Source organism: Dasypus novemcinctus, chromosome X (assembly GCF_030445035.2).
Source record: "Dasypus novemcinctus isolate mDasNov1 chromosome X, mDasNov1.1.hap2, whole genome shotgun sequence".
NCBI classification, from domain to species: Eukaryota; Metazoa; Chordata; class Mammalia; order Cingulata; family Dasypodidae; genus Dasypus; species Dasypus novemcinctus.
Genome location: NC_080704.1, coordinates 18,477,081 through 18,492,827, shown reverse-complemented (window position 1 = coordinate 18,492,827; position 15,747 = coordinate 18,477,081). Strand labels below are relative to the sequence as shown.

General features: G+C 54.8%; 1 protein-coding gene across 1 annotated transcript; it reads right to left on the bottom strand.

The window, feature by feature from the left end:
- Positions 1 to 9,112: 9,112 nt before the first annotated feature.
- Positions 9,113 to 11,805, bottom strand: LOC131277258 (melanoma-associated antigen B4-like). Its single transcript, XM_058291969.1, has 2 exons — positions 11,636 to 11,805; positions 9,113 to 10,517 (listed from the first exon to the last, which is right to left on the bottom strand). The coding sequence occupies exons 1-2, from the start codon at positions 11,803 to 11,805 to the stop codon at positions 9,125 to 9,127; spliced, it is 1,563 nt and encodes a 520-aa protein (XP_058147952.1). The 3' UTR covers positions 9,113 to 9,124.
- Between the last annotated feature and the right edge of the window lie 3,942 nt (positions 11,806 to 15,747).

The following is a 15,747-nucleotide window of genomic DNA, read 5'->3' as shown; positions in this document are numbered from 1 at the left end:
CGATGCCTGTGGGGCGGCACCCTTCTTCTTCTTTCTCCCTGCGCAGGCGCAGGGCGGAAAATTCCAGTCTGCCCTTTTCCCCTCCCCCGACAGCAGCAACAGCCAGGCGTGGGCGGAGAAATCCAGTCTGCCCTTTTCCCCTCCCCCGACAGCAGCAACAGCCAGGCGTGGGCGGAAAAATCCAGTCTGCCCTCCACCCCAGCAACAGCAGCCACCAATCCCTAAAACCTGCCCCTTCCCCCAGCAACAGTGACAGCCAATCCCTAACCACCACCCCTCCCCCATCCAGTACCGCCCACTGACCTTTCCCGGCAACCAATCAGAACAGGGTGTGGCTTCGACCAATCAGCCTTCCCCAGCCCCTATAAAACTGTTGCCTCTCCCTCAGTAAAGTGGACTTGCGTGTTTACCTTGTCTCCGCGGTAGTTCTTCTGCCGTGCGCCCTCCAGTCCTGAGAGCCCCCGACAAGGGCCTGGCCTCCCTTGTCCCCAGTTCCTCGCCTGCTTCTCCAGGCGACCCCTTCATCGCCTGCTTCGCGGGGCGACCCCTTCGTCGCCGGCTTCGCCGGGCGACCCCGTCAGCCGAACCGCGCAACCCCTTGTGAGACCGATCCCTCGTCTGCTGCCGGACCGAACCCTCGTCCCAAGCGGGACCGACCCCTCGTCCAGAGCTGGACCGACCCCTCATCCAGAGCTGGACCGACCCCTCGTCCGCAGCCAGACCCCACCTCTACCGACCGAGCAAGCCGCCGCAGCCCTCCTGCTGAAAACAACTAAAAATATTGGATTACATTTTTTTTTAAAAAAATTGATATCTGGCAAGAAAGCAAGAAACACACAGGTAAAGAGATTACGTGAAGATGGAAGCCCAGAGAAGTAAGCAGCGCACTCACAAAGCCGGATTTGACACTGAGGATGCTGGCCAAATACATGTGACCTTGAACTTCAGTGTCTCTCTACTGCACGACATGGATTCAGGAGAAGAAACCCAGGGTCTGCCCAAGGGGAAGAGTCTAACAAGAGCTTCATCACCCATAAACCCTTGGCCCCCAAAGGGCTATAATGTCAGGGACTGCAATGAAAATTGCTCTTGAACCTTTGCAAGCTAAGAAGAGTGGGATGAGGTCCTCTGGATGTTGTAACCATAAGCAGGCTCTTTAGTGTACTGGCAGCCCAACTTCACAGTTCTTGGGTGTTCAAAAACCAAACACCTGGGAAGCAGCTGTGGCTCAATCATTAATCAACTGGGCTCCCGCCTACCATATGGGAGGCCCTGGGTTCGTGTCCCGGGGACTTGTTGTGAAGACAGGCTTGCAGCACGCTGTGGGGTGCCGCCCAGCCGACAAGCGCTGCGGAGAGCCGACTCAGCAAGGGGACGCAACAAAAAGGCAGATAAGCAAAATTGCAGATGAGCAGGCAGCAAATGGACACTGAGAGCAGACAGCAAGCAAGCTGCAAGGGGTAGGGGGTAATAAAAAACAAATAAGCAACAACAAAGAAACCAAACACCTGGAAGCAATACTCTAGTGGTTTTAGATGGACTTGCTAAGTGTCTACAGTTGGCAGACAGAAGCAAAAACCAGCTCTCTCGAGATTAAAAACTTCATCCCAGTCTCCTGGGATTCCAGCAACTACAACTTTCAAGGACTACGAGTACCAGGCAGAGAAATCACAAAAAATACAAGAAAATAAGGTACCACAGGTGAGAAATATCAGAAAAATAAGACGAAAGACAAAGAGGCCTACAAAGATGTCATATATTTGTCATGGACTATAAAATAGCTAATCATTACCATATTTAAAGAAATAACAGAAAACTTTAAAAAAGACAAGCAGTGGACAAGGACCCATGAAAAGTGGCCAAATAGATTTGAAATCGAGCTTCTAAAACATAAAAAGGAAAATAAAAACTCAAAGGAGAGGTTTAGCAGGAAATTAGACCCAGCTGAGGAAAAAAACACGCAAAAAAAACTGGAAAATTAATCTGAAGAAATTAACCAAAATGCATCAGAAAGAGACAAACACATGTAAAATATGAAAAAGAAGTTAAAAGTCATGTAGAATAGCAGAAGTCAACCAACACATTAAATCAGAATTAAAGGTGGCAGAGAGAGAATGTGCACATGTAATATTCAAAGACACAGTATAAGAAAATAACATCACAGGACAATCTCATTCCAGAAAATAGATACAAAATATTAAATAAGAAATGTTGGGTTTAATGCAGAAACGCAAGATTGTTTTAGTATTTAGAAATCAGTGTAATCCACCACATTAACAATAAAACATTAAAATGTGTGTTAACTCGCTAGATGCAGAAAAGACATTTGGAAAAAAATCAGCATCATTCATGATTTTTAAAAATTACCTTAAACCTTTAAAATATATTGGAATAGAAGGGAACTATGTTTAACTGATAAAGGCATCTATTCAGTAGAAACATGTGAAATTGCTGTTTTTGGAAGTAAAAAATTGTCGAATGACACCAACTGTCTATCATTCAACTTAATGTATAAAAAAAGCTACAGCAAGCATCATAGCCAACGGTGAAAATCTGAAAGCCTTCCCTCTGAGTTCAAACACAACATAATGAGCTCACGAATCATTTCCATTCACATCGTGCTGATGTCCTTGTCAGTGCAGTAGACAAGAAAAAGAACTAGAAGGAAGAAGAATTGTAAAGAAGAAACAAATATCATTATTCACAAATGATGTGATTATGTTTTTAGAAAAGCCTAACCCATGTACATATGTACATATGAAAGGAAATTCATGAGAAAAAGGAAAAATGAAAAAAATTAGTGAGTTTTTAATAAGGTTACTTGATACTCTCTCTGCATTACATTGACTTTTAAAAATGTTTAAACTTTTTAGTTTAAATATTTAAGAAATTCATTTAAAAATACAGTCACATGGCCGTGTTAGTACAAGACTGCAGGTTCAGCAGATCCCTGGGAAGAGGATGGATTTTTCAGTAATTGGTGTTGAGTATGGATAAAAAAGAAATCTATACAATTCTCATAACTTCCACAAAGACCTATGCCAATTGAATTAAAGACCTCAGGTGAAGGGCAAAATGAGAAAACTTTTGGTAGAAAGTAAGAGCAAATATTAGCATCTCAGGGGAGGGGTGGGGAGTTGAATTAAGGTGTTCTTAGTCGCCATGCACATTCCTGAGGGTGTGAACTTAGGTGTAAGAGGCACCTCTGGAAGAGGCTGTTTTTGGTTAGGGTGTGGCCAGCTGCATCAGGGTGGGTCTTGACGTCCCTTCCTGGACACCTTAGAAAGAGGACAAAGCGGGAGCCCGAAAAGCCACAGAGAGGAGCCCGAAGCCCGAGGCCAGAGGAACCGGGAAGAGCTGACAGAGGAAAGGAGATGGCTGAGACTGGAGCGGGGACACATGCCAAGGAGCTGCGCAGGCCCGCACCACAGCGCCCCAAGACCTGTGGGGAAGAGCACAGTCTTGCCTATGCCTTGAACTTGGACTTCTAGCCTTCCAAACCGGGAGCCAATACACTCGTGTTGTTAAGCCGACTCATTGTGTGGCTTTTGTCTCAGCAGTCAGGCAAACTGAGAGAGTAGGGCAGGATTTCTTAAATAAGAAATAAAAATCACAGCGCTTTGAGGAAAACATGGATAAATTTGCCAGAACGTCTTTAGGAACTCACCACAAAAATTATGAGAAGACAAGTTATAGAGACCACGTTTACAAAAACAAATGAACTGTCTGAGGATTATATACGGAAGATACAAAGAACTCAAATAAGAGAACAGACGAATGGCACAGCGTTTAGTTTAATCTTTTGCTTAGGAAAAATAATTCCATATTCTATTTGGGGATCCCTGGGGTCTGACTCGCCCCTCCCTGGCCCTGAACCCCCAGCCCAGCCCACCCAGGCCAAGATCCCACAGCAGGGGGCGCGGCGGTGGGGGCGCGCCAGGCCCCTCAGGAGGCCCTCTGACGCCCCCAGACCCCAAAGTCCCATGGAGCCAGATTTTCTTGCCGCTCCGCTCCCAGCACCCCAAGCGCCCTCATTGCTCGTGGAGCCGAGCCCCGGCTCCCCAGCAGCCTTGTCTCCCGAGATGCTCCCTCCCAGCCCCTCCCCCTGAACTCTTTCCCAGGAGGGCACTCCGGGCGAGGGCAGGGCACAGAGGTCTGGCTGTGCCCGGGGGCGAGCGGGAGGTGGTCCTGCCGACCGAGTCAGGCGCTCCAGGGGCCGAAAGTGGCCGCAGAGACCCTGGGCAGCGACGCGTCGCCCCAGCAAGGATGGGACGGCCGGGGCCCTGAGACCCGGGGTCCGCGACACCGGCTTATATCCCCGAAGCCCCTGCAGTTGGGGGGGTCGCCGATGGGCGGCGGCCCCGGACCTGCCCGGGACCAGGAGGGCGCCCCGGGCCGCGGCGTCCTGCAGGCGGCGGCGCGCTCGTGCGCGGGCACGGCCAGGCCTGCTGGCTGCGCTGCTCTGCCGCCCCAGGCGCTCGGGGACGCCGCGTGCACCTGCCGCGCCGCCAGGCAGGCGGGTCCCGCGACGGGCCCCAGGGCCTGGGCGCCCTCGGGCAGCAGCACGGCGCCCTCGGCGCGCCGGGACAGCGCCCGGGGCCGCGGCTGGCCCAGCACGTGGCCCTCGGGGTGGCGGGTGAGGGCGCTGCCGCGGCGCAGGCCACGGGCTGGCGCCAGGGCGGCTCCTCCCCGCCGGCGCTGGCAGAGCGGCGTGTCTCACCGCTGCTCCCGTGGCGCTCCTCGCCGGCGGGGCTGGCTCCCCGACCGCACACAGATTTGTACAATTTACTCTTTATTATTTTATTATCGTTTTTTTTTTAAAGATATAGATCACACACACACAAAGTTATATGAAAAAGTATAAGAGGTAGAAGCAGCTGCGGCTCCCGTCCACCGTATGGTGGGCCCTGGGTTCCTGTCCGGGGCCTCCTTGTGAAGGCAGGCTCGCCCCCACCCGGGGAGAGCTGAAGGCGCAGGCCCGCAGAGAGCAGGGATAGCAAAATGACGCCAGGAAGGGAGACGAGCAGACAAGCAGAAGAACGCCCAGCGAATGGACTCAGCAGACAGCAAGGAAGCTGTAAGGCGGGGGAGCATAAATAAAAATAAATCTGAAAGAAACAATGTATAAGAGGTTCCCATATACCCCACAACCCACCCCATCCCTCTCCTCCAACATCAACAACCTGCCCTACTATCGTGGCACACTCATTGCACGTGGGGAATACGTCTTGGAGCACTGTGCACTGCAAGGATTATAGCTTACGTTGTAGTTGACACTCTCCCCAGGCCATTCCGTGGGTATGGCAGGATAGATACTGTCCTGCACGTGTCCCTGCAATATCATTTATGTGCACACAGATTTTAAACAGCTATCTCAGGAAAGAGGATACCCAAGTGGTCAACAACATATGCAGAGGCCCTTCCGCCTCATCAGGAAACAGGGGAATGCCGAGTAAAACTCCCTGAGATGCCCCTGCACACCAAGTGCACCAAACTTTTATAGCCGAAAACACCCAGCGCCGGTGAACGGTAGGGAACGCCATGTTCCTCCCACTGCTGGGGAAAATCAGTACGACGCTTTGGCAAGAGCCTTGCCTAGTGAAGTCGGACCTGTGCGTGCCCTGTGTTGCTGCAATTCCACTCCTACATGGGACACCTAGACAGCCTCTTGCACGTTCGTCCCGGCAGTGCTGCGAGATGGGGAAGCTGCTGCACCAGGCAGGGGCCCAGCACAGGAGGCTGGGGAGAGAAAGCAGCGCATCGCTGCCGCCTCCTCGCCTGCCACACTTAGGTTCTTTTTTTATTAAGATTTATTTATTTCTCTGCCCCACCCCCCAATTGTCTGCTCTCTGTGTCCATTTGCTGTGTGTTCTTCTGTGTCCACTCGTATTCTCATCAGGCAGCACTGGGGATCTGCGTCTTTTCTTGTTGCATCATCTTGCTGTGTCAGCTCTCTGTGTGCGTGGCACCACTCCTGGGAGGGCTGCCGTTTCACGCCAGCCCCGGCTGGCTCTCCTTTGCAGTGGCCTCTCCTTGCGTGGGAGGCAGCCTTATGCAGGGGCATCCTTGCGGGACCCAGCACTCCTTGCATGCACCAACACTGCGTGTGGGCCAGCTCACCACACGAGCCAGGAGGCCCTGGGTGTCGAACCCTTAGACCTCCTATATGGTAGGCGGGCGCTCTATCTGTTGAGCTACATCTGCTTCCCCACACTTAGGGTCTTATGCAAGCTGGGTTCTAATAGATTCTCTTTCTACGGAGAACAGGCGGAAGTAAATTTTTGTGAGTCCCCAGGCTTTGGGGTGGTCTGACACTGCATATAGTTGATGATATTGTCACCAAGCGTTATATGTTTATTTTTCCTACTTCTCATTTATTTAGGTACTCTTCTCGTTCTGGCCCTATAGTCCAAACCAGTAGTTTGGGCACAGATTCCCTTTTATTGCCTGGGATACATTTTGGAGTAATGGGAAGAAAAGTGAATTAAGAGACACGAGTCTGCCTACGGCTGGGAGGGGCAGAACAGTGAGGGCTCTAGCGGATGCAGATTAGGTTAGTCCCAGGCCTGTCACTTAGCAGCCATGTGACTCAAGACGCTTACCAAACTTTGTGAGGCTCAGTTTCTGCATCTGTGAAGTGGGTTTGACGAGCTGGTCTTATGGGACTGTTGGAGTGCATGTAGTGTAGCACACTAGGCCCAGGGGCTGCACTGCATTGAGATTTAAAGAATGGCTGCTATTTCTATCATTCATGTGACCCCAGAGGATACTACACAGCAGACTCGAAAAAAAAATTTTGTTTTTAATCCAGGAGAAGTCAGAGAATGTGCAGCATTCTAGAACATAGAGAACGGAATCAGCCCAAACTCTGCTTAGCAAGTCCAACTAACATTTTCCCAGGAGATGAAGTCATTTCATGAGAATACGAGGTAGACTTCCCGAGCTAGAGACAATGTAAATCTGCTACAGTGTGTGTCAATGGCTGTGGCAGTTTGAGGCTTTTGTACTCCCCAGAAAATGATGGTCTCAAATTAATCCATTCCTGTGGCTATGAACCTACTGGAGGTGGGACCTTTTGTGTCGATTCACTTAAGGGCCATGTGATTGAATCACTTCCATAGGGCATGGCCGAGGGTGGGTCTTTTTTTTTTTAATTTACTTTTTACTTCTCTCCCATTTCCCGCCCCAACGACCCACACCCCCATTTGCCTGCTCTCTGTGTCCATTTGCTGTGTGTTCTTCTGTGTCTGCTTATATTCTGGACCTCCCATGTGGTAGGTGGACGCTCTATCCATTGAGCCAAATCCACTGCCCCTACGGTGGGTCTTAATCCTCTTACCCCACGGAGTCCTTTACAAACAGGATGAATATATAAAAAAGCTGCAGAGAAAGAGAGAGAAAGCCACAGGAGCACAGAGAATGCCATCACAGCAAGAGGCTGAAATCAACAGAACCCAGGAGAGAGGAAGCCAGAAGCTCAAAGCAATGAGACCTAGAGAAGGAGGGGAGCCCCAGCAGGTGCCTCCGTGTGCTTAGCCAAGTGACCGGAGACTCTGGCGGCCAGTTTTCTGATGATGCCCTCATTTGGACATTTTCATGGGCTCAGAACTCTAAGTTTTTTGTTTTGTTTTGTTCTTTAGGCACCAGGGGCCTGGGATAGACTCGAAACCTCATACGCAGGAAGCAGGCACTCAATCACTCAGCCACATCAGCTCCCCTGAGTTGGACTGATCATTTGTTGTGCTTGTTGTTTGTTTTTAGTTTTTCAGGAGGCACTGGGAACCATAGCCAGGACCTCCCGTGTGGGAGGCGGGCACTCAACGGCTTGAGCCGACTCCACTCCCAAACTGGAAGTTTTTAAGTTAATAAATCCCCACTGTAAAAACCAACTGCCTTGGTAGCCTTTAGCAAATGAAAACAATGACCAATAGCGTCCCTCCCTCCCGTCCGCTCTTCCTCTAAACCGCCCATTTTCATTCATTTAACCACCACTAAAAATCTAAACACTTGCTCAGATTTTGCCAAAGGACACACAAGACAGGCGAATCTGCAGCCCCTTTTAATGGAGTGGGCCCCCACTGCCCCAGACCAAGGAAGGGAGCCCTCCCAGTGGCTGCTGTGCACCCCACCTCCGGGAAGCGTCCCCCTTGCGTCCCTGGAACTCTCTGCTCACGATGTGCATACACGCCCGCTGTGCTCACTGTGTTCACCAGCATAGGGGACAGGAACCAGGACCCCTCCCAAGCTGCCACAGGGGGGCTTCTCGGGTTGACCCACCATCCCTCAGTAGCCCTTAAGAGCAGTTTCCACCCCAGGCTTAGCCCGGGAACACGGAGCCTCAGCAGCCCAGTGGCCTCATCTAGCTCACCACAGCACCTAACCACTAACTGCCTCCCAAAGGCCCAGACTGCCCCGTGGGAGGGCACTGCCCACCCCACCCCTTAGTGTTCTCTAGGCCTCGGAGCCGATCTCCCATCTTCCTTTCATGATCGCTGCTCTTAGGCTCTGGAATGCTAGGAGCAGGCATGCGTCTTCTTTGTCTCAACATGCCCAGTCCTGGCACGAAGCCTCCAAAGGGCACATGCTCAATGGACGTCCGAGGAACAAAAGAGCCAGTTGACAAGAGGTCAAATTCAACAGGGTTTAATCTCTTGCCCATTCGTGAATAAGCTCAGCCAATCCAGGCGTGTATCTTTTAATGTTACAAATGAAAGACTGAAAGGAATAAGGAAATCCAAGAACAGACCAAAAGACTAACAGGAATCAAGGAAGCCAAGGTTGCTCTATCCCGTGATCCTCACAATTGTCCAATGGGGGCCTTGTACGTTTCCAAGCACAACCACAACAGCACAGTGCGATCTTGGTTTGGCTCGCTAAGAAGGATTCAAGGATTTTCATTTGTTTTACAAAACCTCAAACTAGTATGCAAAAAGCTGACAAAGGGCAGTAAATGTGTGAGTCATTTCATGCATCAACTTCAACTGCAAATCTAAACGAAAAAATCTCTATGCTACTTATGTATACCCGCAACACAAGGAAGCTAGGCGCGGGGCCTGTTCCAGCCAGGGCACTGCTTGCAGCTTCGCAGGCTGGCAGCCCCAGTCAACCTGAGTGAAAACCTGCCTCAGACCTGAGGGTGGCAGGAGCTGCTGGCGGCCTGGCTGGGCTGGGCCTGGGCCATGGCCTTGGCGGTAGCACCAGCCCTGGCCGCAGCGCGGGCTTGGGCCCTCTCTTCCTCGTCCTTCAGAGCCTCTTCGTAATGGGAGTGGAAGGCACTGGGCACGGTATCGTTGACCTTGGCCAAAAACTCTAGCACTTTCATCTTGCTGGTCACAGCGTGGGCCCTGGGGCCCCACAGGAACTCATAGCGTGGAGGGCTGCTCTGAGCCACCTGCCGGTACTCCACGTACTTTTCGCGCACCAAATCTCGGGTGATGAGCTTCCAGGGATCCCCGAAGATGAAGTGCCTCCTCCCCTTGTAGACGCCCAGCAAACTCAGGAACTGCCAGATCTCCTCCTCGGGGGCGCAGTTGCCGTTCAAGAAGATCACCCCCAGGAGCGGCAGCAGGAGGCCGTTCCTCGGCAAGCCCCAGCCGCCGCTCAGATTGGTTTCGCTGGGATCCAGCTTGCTGACCAGGAGGTAGGACTGCGCGCTGGCGTCGTGCTCCTTCAGGTCGAGGCCAAACACCAGCTCCAGGCGCTCAGAGCACATCCTGAGGATCTCCGGAAACTGCTCCTTGTACTTCCTGCGGATGAGCTTCAGCATGTCGGCCTTCAGGATGGGCTGCTTCAGCTTGTACTTGTTCAGCAGGAACTGCAGCACCAAGGCGGCCTTCCTGGAGAGCGGGTCTCGGCGAGAGTGGCGGGTAGCGCCCCACGTCTGGAGGGGGCTGCACGTCTGGGGAGAGCTCCACGTCTGGAGGGAGCGCCACATCTGGGGGGCGCTGCACGTCTGGAAGGAGCCCGTGGCCTCGGGGGAGCCCAGGGCCTCAGGGGAGCTCAGGCCCTCAGGGGAGCCTGGGGCTTCAGGGGAGCCCATGGCCTCGGGGGAGCCCGGGGCCTCAGGGGACCCCGGGGCCTCAGGGGAGCCCAGGGCCTCAGGGGAGCCCGGGGACTGAGGGACGCCCGGGGCCTGAGGAGAGCCCGGGGCCTCGGGGGACCCCGGGGACTGAGGGGAGCCTGGGGCCTCGGGGGAGCTGGGCCTCTCAGCCTCTTCCTCAGCTCTGGGACCAGAGACCGCCGCAGCCAGGGTGAGGGGCGACAGGGACCTCGGAGGCTCCTCGGGATGGCCAGCAGCAGGGGAGCTCTGCGGGGACCCCCCAGAAACGGCAGAGGGGGAGGATGGAGCCTCCTCTTTCACCTCCACAGAGGCCTGAGCCCCGTGGGGACCCTGGGTCTCCTCTCGGGCCTGGCGGCGTTTCTCCCGGTAGCGGAGCTTACTCTTCTGACTGCGAGGCATGATGGGCCTAGTCGGGGACAGCAGCAGGAGGGAAGGAAGCAGGCAGATGAGGCAGGCCCTGGAGGCGGGAGGACGAGAGGGTGAGAGCCCCTCTGGCAGGGACAGACCCCCAGGGCTTGAAGTCTGGAGGGAATGCGCAGGCGGGACCCTGCAGAGGAAGCTCGAGTGTGCCTGAGGCTCAGCCTGTCTGCCCTGCTGGGGGCTTACTGGGGTGACCACGGGGCTGGCAACGGGGACCCTTGATCTAGGGGGGGGAGAGCCCCTGCCTTCCCATCCAGCCCCAGCAGATGAACTGTGGGCAGCTGGGTCCTGTCCACCCTGCTGCTCTCAAGCTGACACCTCTCAGCTCCTGGGACCCGCCAGAGAGAAGGGAAGGGATGCCCCAGGCCCCACGCGGGCCGCGCTGCCCAGGGCTGACGCTCCGTGGGGCCCCTTCTGCCCTGGGCTCTTGGATGCCTCGGTAGTCGCTCAGGGCCTCCCCTTAGTGCCTCACTTCTTAGACCCCCTGAGGAAGAAGGGAAGGGCGGGCAGCCCGAGGCCTCTGCGGGGCCTCCGACGCGGGCCACAGGGAGGGGTGCAGTGGGTGCCTGCTGCCCTGGGGAGGGCGGTCCCCCACCCTTCAGGGTCATTGCCTTGACTCCCAACACATCCTGGGAATCCTCAGCTCCTGGTCTGGGGCCCTCCCATCCCAAACAGGTCCTCACCTCCCTGAGACCTCAGAGGAGGAAGGAAGCGCCAGCTGTGCCCGGCCACCCCTGTTCCTGGACTCCCTGGACTGGGAGCAGGGGTTGGACTCCCCAGGCACCCGCTGTCCTGGGATTGGGACTCCTTTAGTCCTGCCCTCGGGGAGGATCTGGGACTCCTCCTGCAGCCCACCTGAGGCTTCCAGCCTGGGACCATGACCCTCACCTCCCTGAGTGGCCAGGCCTGGAAGTTAGAAGTAAACCCCACTGGCTGTCCCAGCTGGGGCTTCCCAGGGCTGCGAGGGGGCAGCACTTTGTGGGGCCGTCTATGCTGGAGGGAGGCCAGGGGGCTCTGCTCATTCTACTCAGAAGCCCTAAGTTGCCTCATCTGGCCACATCTGCTCCTGGCCTCCCAAGGCTGACAGGAGAGGGAGGGATCTGTGGCTCCCACTGTTACGGGCTCGGTGGTCTCCTCAGTCGTCAGCGTCCTCACCTGGTCTCCAGCAAGCTCTGAAAGCCCCCTTCTGCTGACCTGAGGCTGCCCCCTTCCACCAGGCTCCCCACCTCCCTGAGATGGCCGCGGAGACGTGCGCGAGACTCATCCTGTCCACACGCCCGGGTCTGCCCGGCCGACGGCAGGGGCGGGCTCCGCACAGCCTGCATGGCCACGCTGCCCTCTCCCGCGGGCCTGGTATGGACTAGGCCCCTCCCTCTGCTGATCGGGGCCTCTCTCTCTAGTCCTGGCGCTTCTCATCTCTGGGACGCCTCTGCCCCCGGGAATGAGCGGCACCTCAGCCTGACGGCCTTGGCTCCCAGGGCCAGGAGCAGAGGCAGAGCTTGGTACCTCGTCCTCTGTGCTGGGCTGGGGGATCCCTCATTCCTCATATAGCATTTCCCCCTTCATCCAGCCAGGGCCTGGGGCTCCCCACTCTGCTCAACTGGGCGTCCAGCCCTTAAACGCGGCCTTGATCTCCCTGAGACCGTCCGGGCTGAAGTCAGGGTCAGGGGAGCCCTTCCACTTCTCGCCGGGTCTCCGAGGACTAAAGCAGAAGAGGGGCTCAGAGCCGCCCTCTCCACTGTGGGGTGGGCGAGTGGCTCCCATTTCCTCACTCAGTGTCCCACCCTGACACCTCATCGGTTCTGGGGCTCCATCCTAGGCTGTCGAGGCCATGCTCCTCGCACCAAGCGCCCCACATCCGGGGCCTTAGAGCCGGAAGTCGGGAAAAGCCACACTTCCTGCCAGGGCTGCTTGGGGCCCACGAGGCCCGACAGCAGGGGTGAGGCCCGGGGCACCCACAGTTCCCCAGCAGGTGCTCCCCTCAGCCGTCACTCAAGGTTCTGATCTTGGCCCCGCGTAGGGCATGGAATTCCTCACTACTGAAGGCCTCAGAGGAAGGCCTGCCTCCTGGAGCCCCGAGCGGGGGAAGGCGGGACGCCATGCTGCACGCCATGTTGCACCGCCATTGTCTGGGGCCTGCCAAGCCGAGCAGTAGGGGCCGGGTTCTGGGAAGTCGCCTCCTTAGCACTCACGACCCTCGCCAGGGCCCCAGTTAGGGTCGACGCCCCCTCCCTCTGCAGACTCGGGCGACTCTTCCAAGGCCCACCCTTCCCTGCGGCCTCCAGACAGGAGTCGCCCCCCGGCGAGCGCTGCTGGGGCCGCCCGGGGTCCACCAAAGAGGCAGGACTTTGTGGGCCCCTTTGTTGCGGGTGGGGTGATCCCTTCCCACTTTCAGGGTCCTCACCTTGGCACCTGATGCGTCGTGAACCGCCACCCTCCGCTGACGTGAGGCCGCAGTCAGACGCCCCACTTTCTGGACCCTCCCAAGCGGAAGCAGGGGGGCCACATCCGGCTTAGGGGGTTCGGGTCCTCCCAGGGCTGACAGCGGGGACGGGGTTTTGCACAGCGCCCTCTTGTGGACGGGCTCCCTCGTTAGCGCTCAGGGCTCTCATCTGCAGGTCCTTTCGGTCCTCGGTTTCCCCCCCCCCAACACACACACAGAACTGGGGCCGTTTCCACGAGACTAAGATCCCCCCTTCCTGTAGAGACCGTCCAGGGGAAGGATAGGGACAAAGACTCAAGACAGAAGAGGTAGACCTTAGACCCCGACGTGCCCGTTCCCCTAAGGCAGGGGGGGCGGTGCTCCCCTGACAGCCCTGTCTCGGGCTCTCCAGGCCTGAGAGCTTCCCTTTCCTTTGGGGGGTAAGTCTCCCCACTCCTCCTGCCTGGGGTCCTCATCTACGCTCCTCTCTCTCTCTTTGAAATAAAGACTTTATTAAAGGGATCTGAACTGGTGGCGTAGTTTATGTAAAGCTGTTGCTTCCACACTTGGGGGGCCCTGCTCCCGTCTCTTTGATGCAAAGCTTCCTGGGAAAGGCCCCATGGCTCCCGACTCTTGACCACTCTCCCTCCTGCCCAGGGTGCAGATGACAGGTTATGTCCCAGGACTGCTGTGAGATGGGCCAGGACAGGAGCGGGGTGGGGTGGGGGGCTAGTGGGGAGAGTCGCCCATCACTGCCTCCCTCCTCACTCCTCACCAGCCAGACTTAGGTTCTACTACAAGTTGGCTTCTAAGAGATTAACTTTCTACAGGGAAGGGGCGGAGCCAGGCGGGTTTGTGAGCCCCGGGCCCTTGGCGGCTGCGTGACACTGTGTAAGGTAGAGGATCATATTGTCACCAAATAGTAGCTTCCTTTTCCTTATGCATATAACTCCTTGATTGCTCTGGCTGCGGATGCCACAGATCCATTATGGGGTCGTGGGGAGAAGAGTGAGTTAAGAGGCACAAGTCTGCCTCAGGCTGGGAAGAGTGGAATGTTGGGGACAGAGTTTGGTTCTAAATAAGCAATCTTTGGGGCTTATCGTGAGAATGCTCCCCTTTTGGTCTTCACATGGCTTTCCTCAGCTTACTTGCCAATTAGAATGCATCACATGCATGACATGCATCAGTGCTTACAGTCTGGGGGCCGGGGGCCTTTTCCTCTTGTCTAGTGTGGGGGTAATTTTTTAATGATGGTGAATTATGTCACCACTACTGGGTGCTGCTCATCAGCATACTTTCCCACAGTCAGAACTCGTACTTTGGACAGCTACCTCCCATAGACACCGGCCTTGATGCAAATGCTCGCACCGGATTACCCTTCTCAAGCCGCTCACCAGCCCGCAGCCAGGGAGAAGGATCTCTAGGTACAACTGGGAAAATTAGTCCTGGCGTGGGAGTGCATATCACTGTTGATGAGTGACTCTGTGCGTCACAAATGGAGGTCGTTTGACAGTTCTATTGGAAGTGGTATACAGGTAAATATTAATAGGTTCTTAAAAGGCAGACTTGATGAGCTAATTCTTACCCTGCTTCACTTTGGCTACCCATGCTCCAGGCCGTGGTTGTGAGCGACAGATAACATAGGGCTCCAGAAGGTGAATTTTGTGTTTTCCGCATTGATTCAGGCCCTGAAATAGGCAAAATATAAGTAAGAGAAGGGAGGGAGGGAGGGAGGGAGGAGAGAAGGAAGGAAGGAGGGAGAGAGCAAGAGAAAGAGGAAAGGTTCCTGTGCCTAGAGAACTACATTAGTCTCATGCAGGGGTCAGGAAACTACAGCTCCCAGGTGAAATCCAGCATCTGTTTTTGCAAATACAGATTTATGAGAACACAGCCATATTCAGCAAGTATTTTCTATGGTTGCTTTCATTCTGCAGGGGCAGAATTGAGTAGTCGTGGTGGAGACTGGATGGCATTACTTTCTGGCCCTTGACAGAAAATGTTTGTCAACCCCTTTCCTGGGGAAAACCCAGCATTCATACATCAAAATATAATTCAAGGCAGCATAGGATAAAAGCCAGGACCCTTAGAGAAAGAATCATCGATTGCATGGTGAGACTGAACAGGACGCTGGGCTGATCTGGGTGAGTAGTCCTGCAAGGCTAATGTCATGGGATCTTGTACTGCCAGTCCCAGGGACACTAGGGGACTTTGCCACTCTAGGTGGCCTGAGCTTGTGTTCACCACACGGGCTACACCAGAAAAGGGATTCCAAGGCCCTCGACCCAGAATGCCTCAGGGAATTTGTAGATGCTCCTAGACGGCACAGAGATGGTACAGGGCCCTAATATGAATTTCATCACAGCAAACCATGTCCTAGGTCAGTGACCACAAACTTAATATGCATAAGAATCACTCAGTGATCTGTTAAAGTGCTGATTATGATGACGTAGGAGGCAGAACTTGTGCATTTCTAATCAGCTCTCAGGTGATGTCAACACAGCTGGTCCAGGGACCACACTTTGAGCACGAGGTCCTCGGTGATTCCCCAAGGGTGGGCACAGCAACATAGACTGTTCCAGCGCACACTGGAGAGGCAAAGCTAGTTCAGTCCATCTGAGAAGCACTGAGGACCACTGGGCTGTTGTGGAAGGCAGGAAGGGGCAGTGGGGAAAAGCCCTGAGAAGTCAACATTCACGTGTGATCTGCAGCAAAACGCTTGATCTCTTGGGCCTGGCTCGGGGGTAGATCAGAAACTCATTTTTATATTATCGAACACAGTTCAGTTTGTAGCTGAGGGATAGGAGACCCGTGAGAAATGATAGCCATCTCTTTTGTATGCGAAGCC

Excerpts from the sequence above, each read along its gene's own strand:
- LOC131277258 (XM_058291969.1), bottom strand. The coding sequence starts at position 11,805 with ATGCAGGCTGTGCGGAGCCCGCCCCTGCCGTCGGCCGGGCAGACCCGG. Across the intron at positions 10,518-11,635 it reads CAGAGCTTGCTGGAGACCAG|GGCCTGCCTCATCTGCCTGC; the intron begins GTGAGGACGCTG and ends TCCCGCCTCCAG.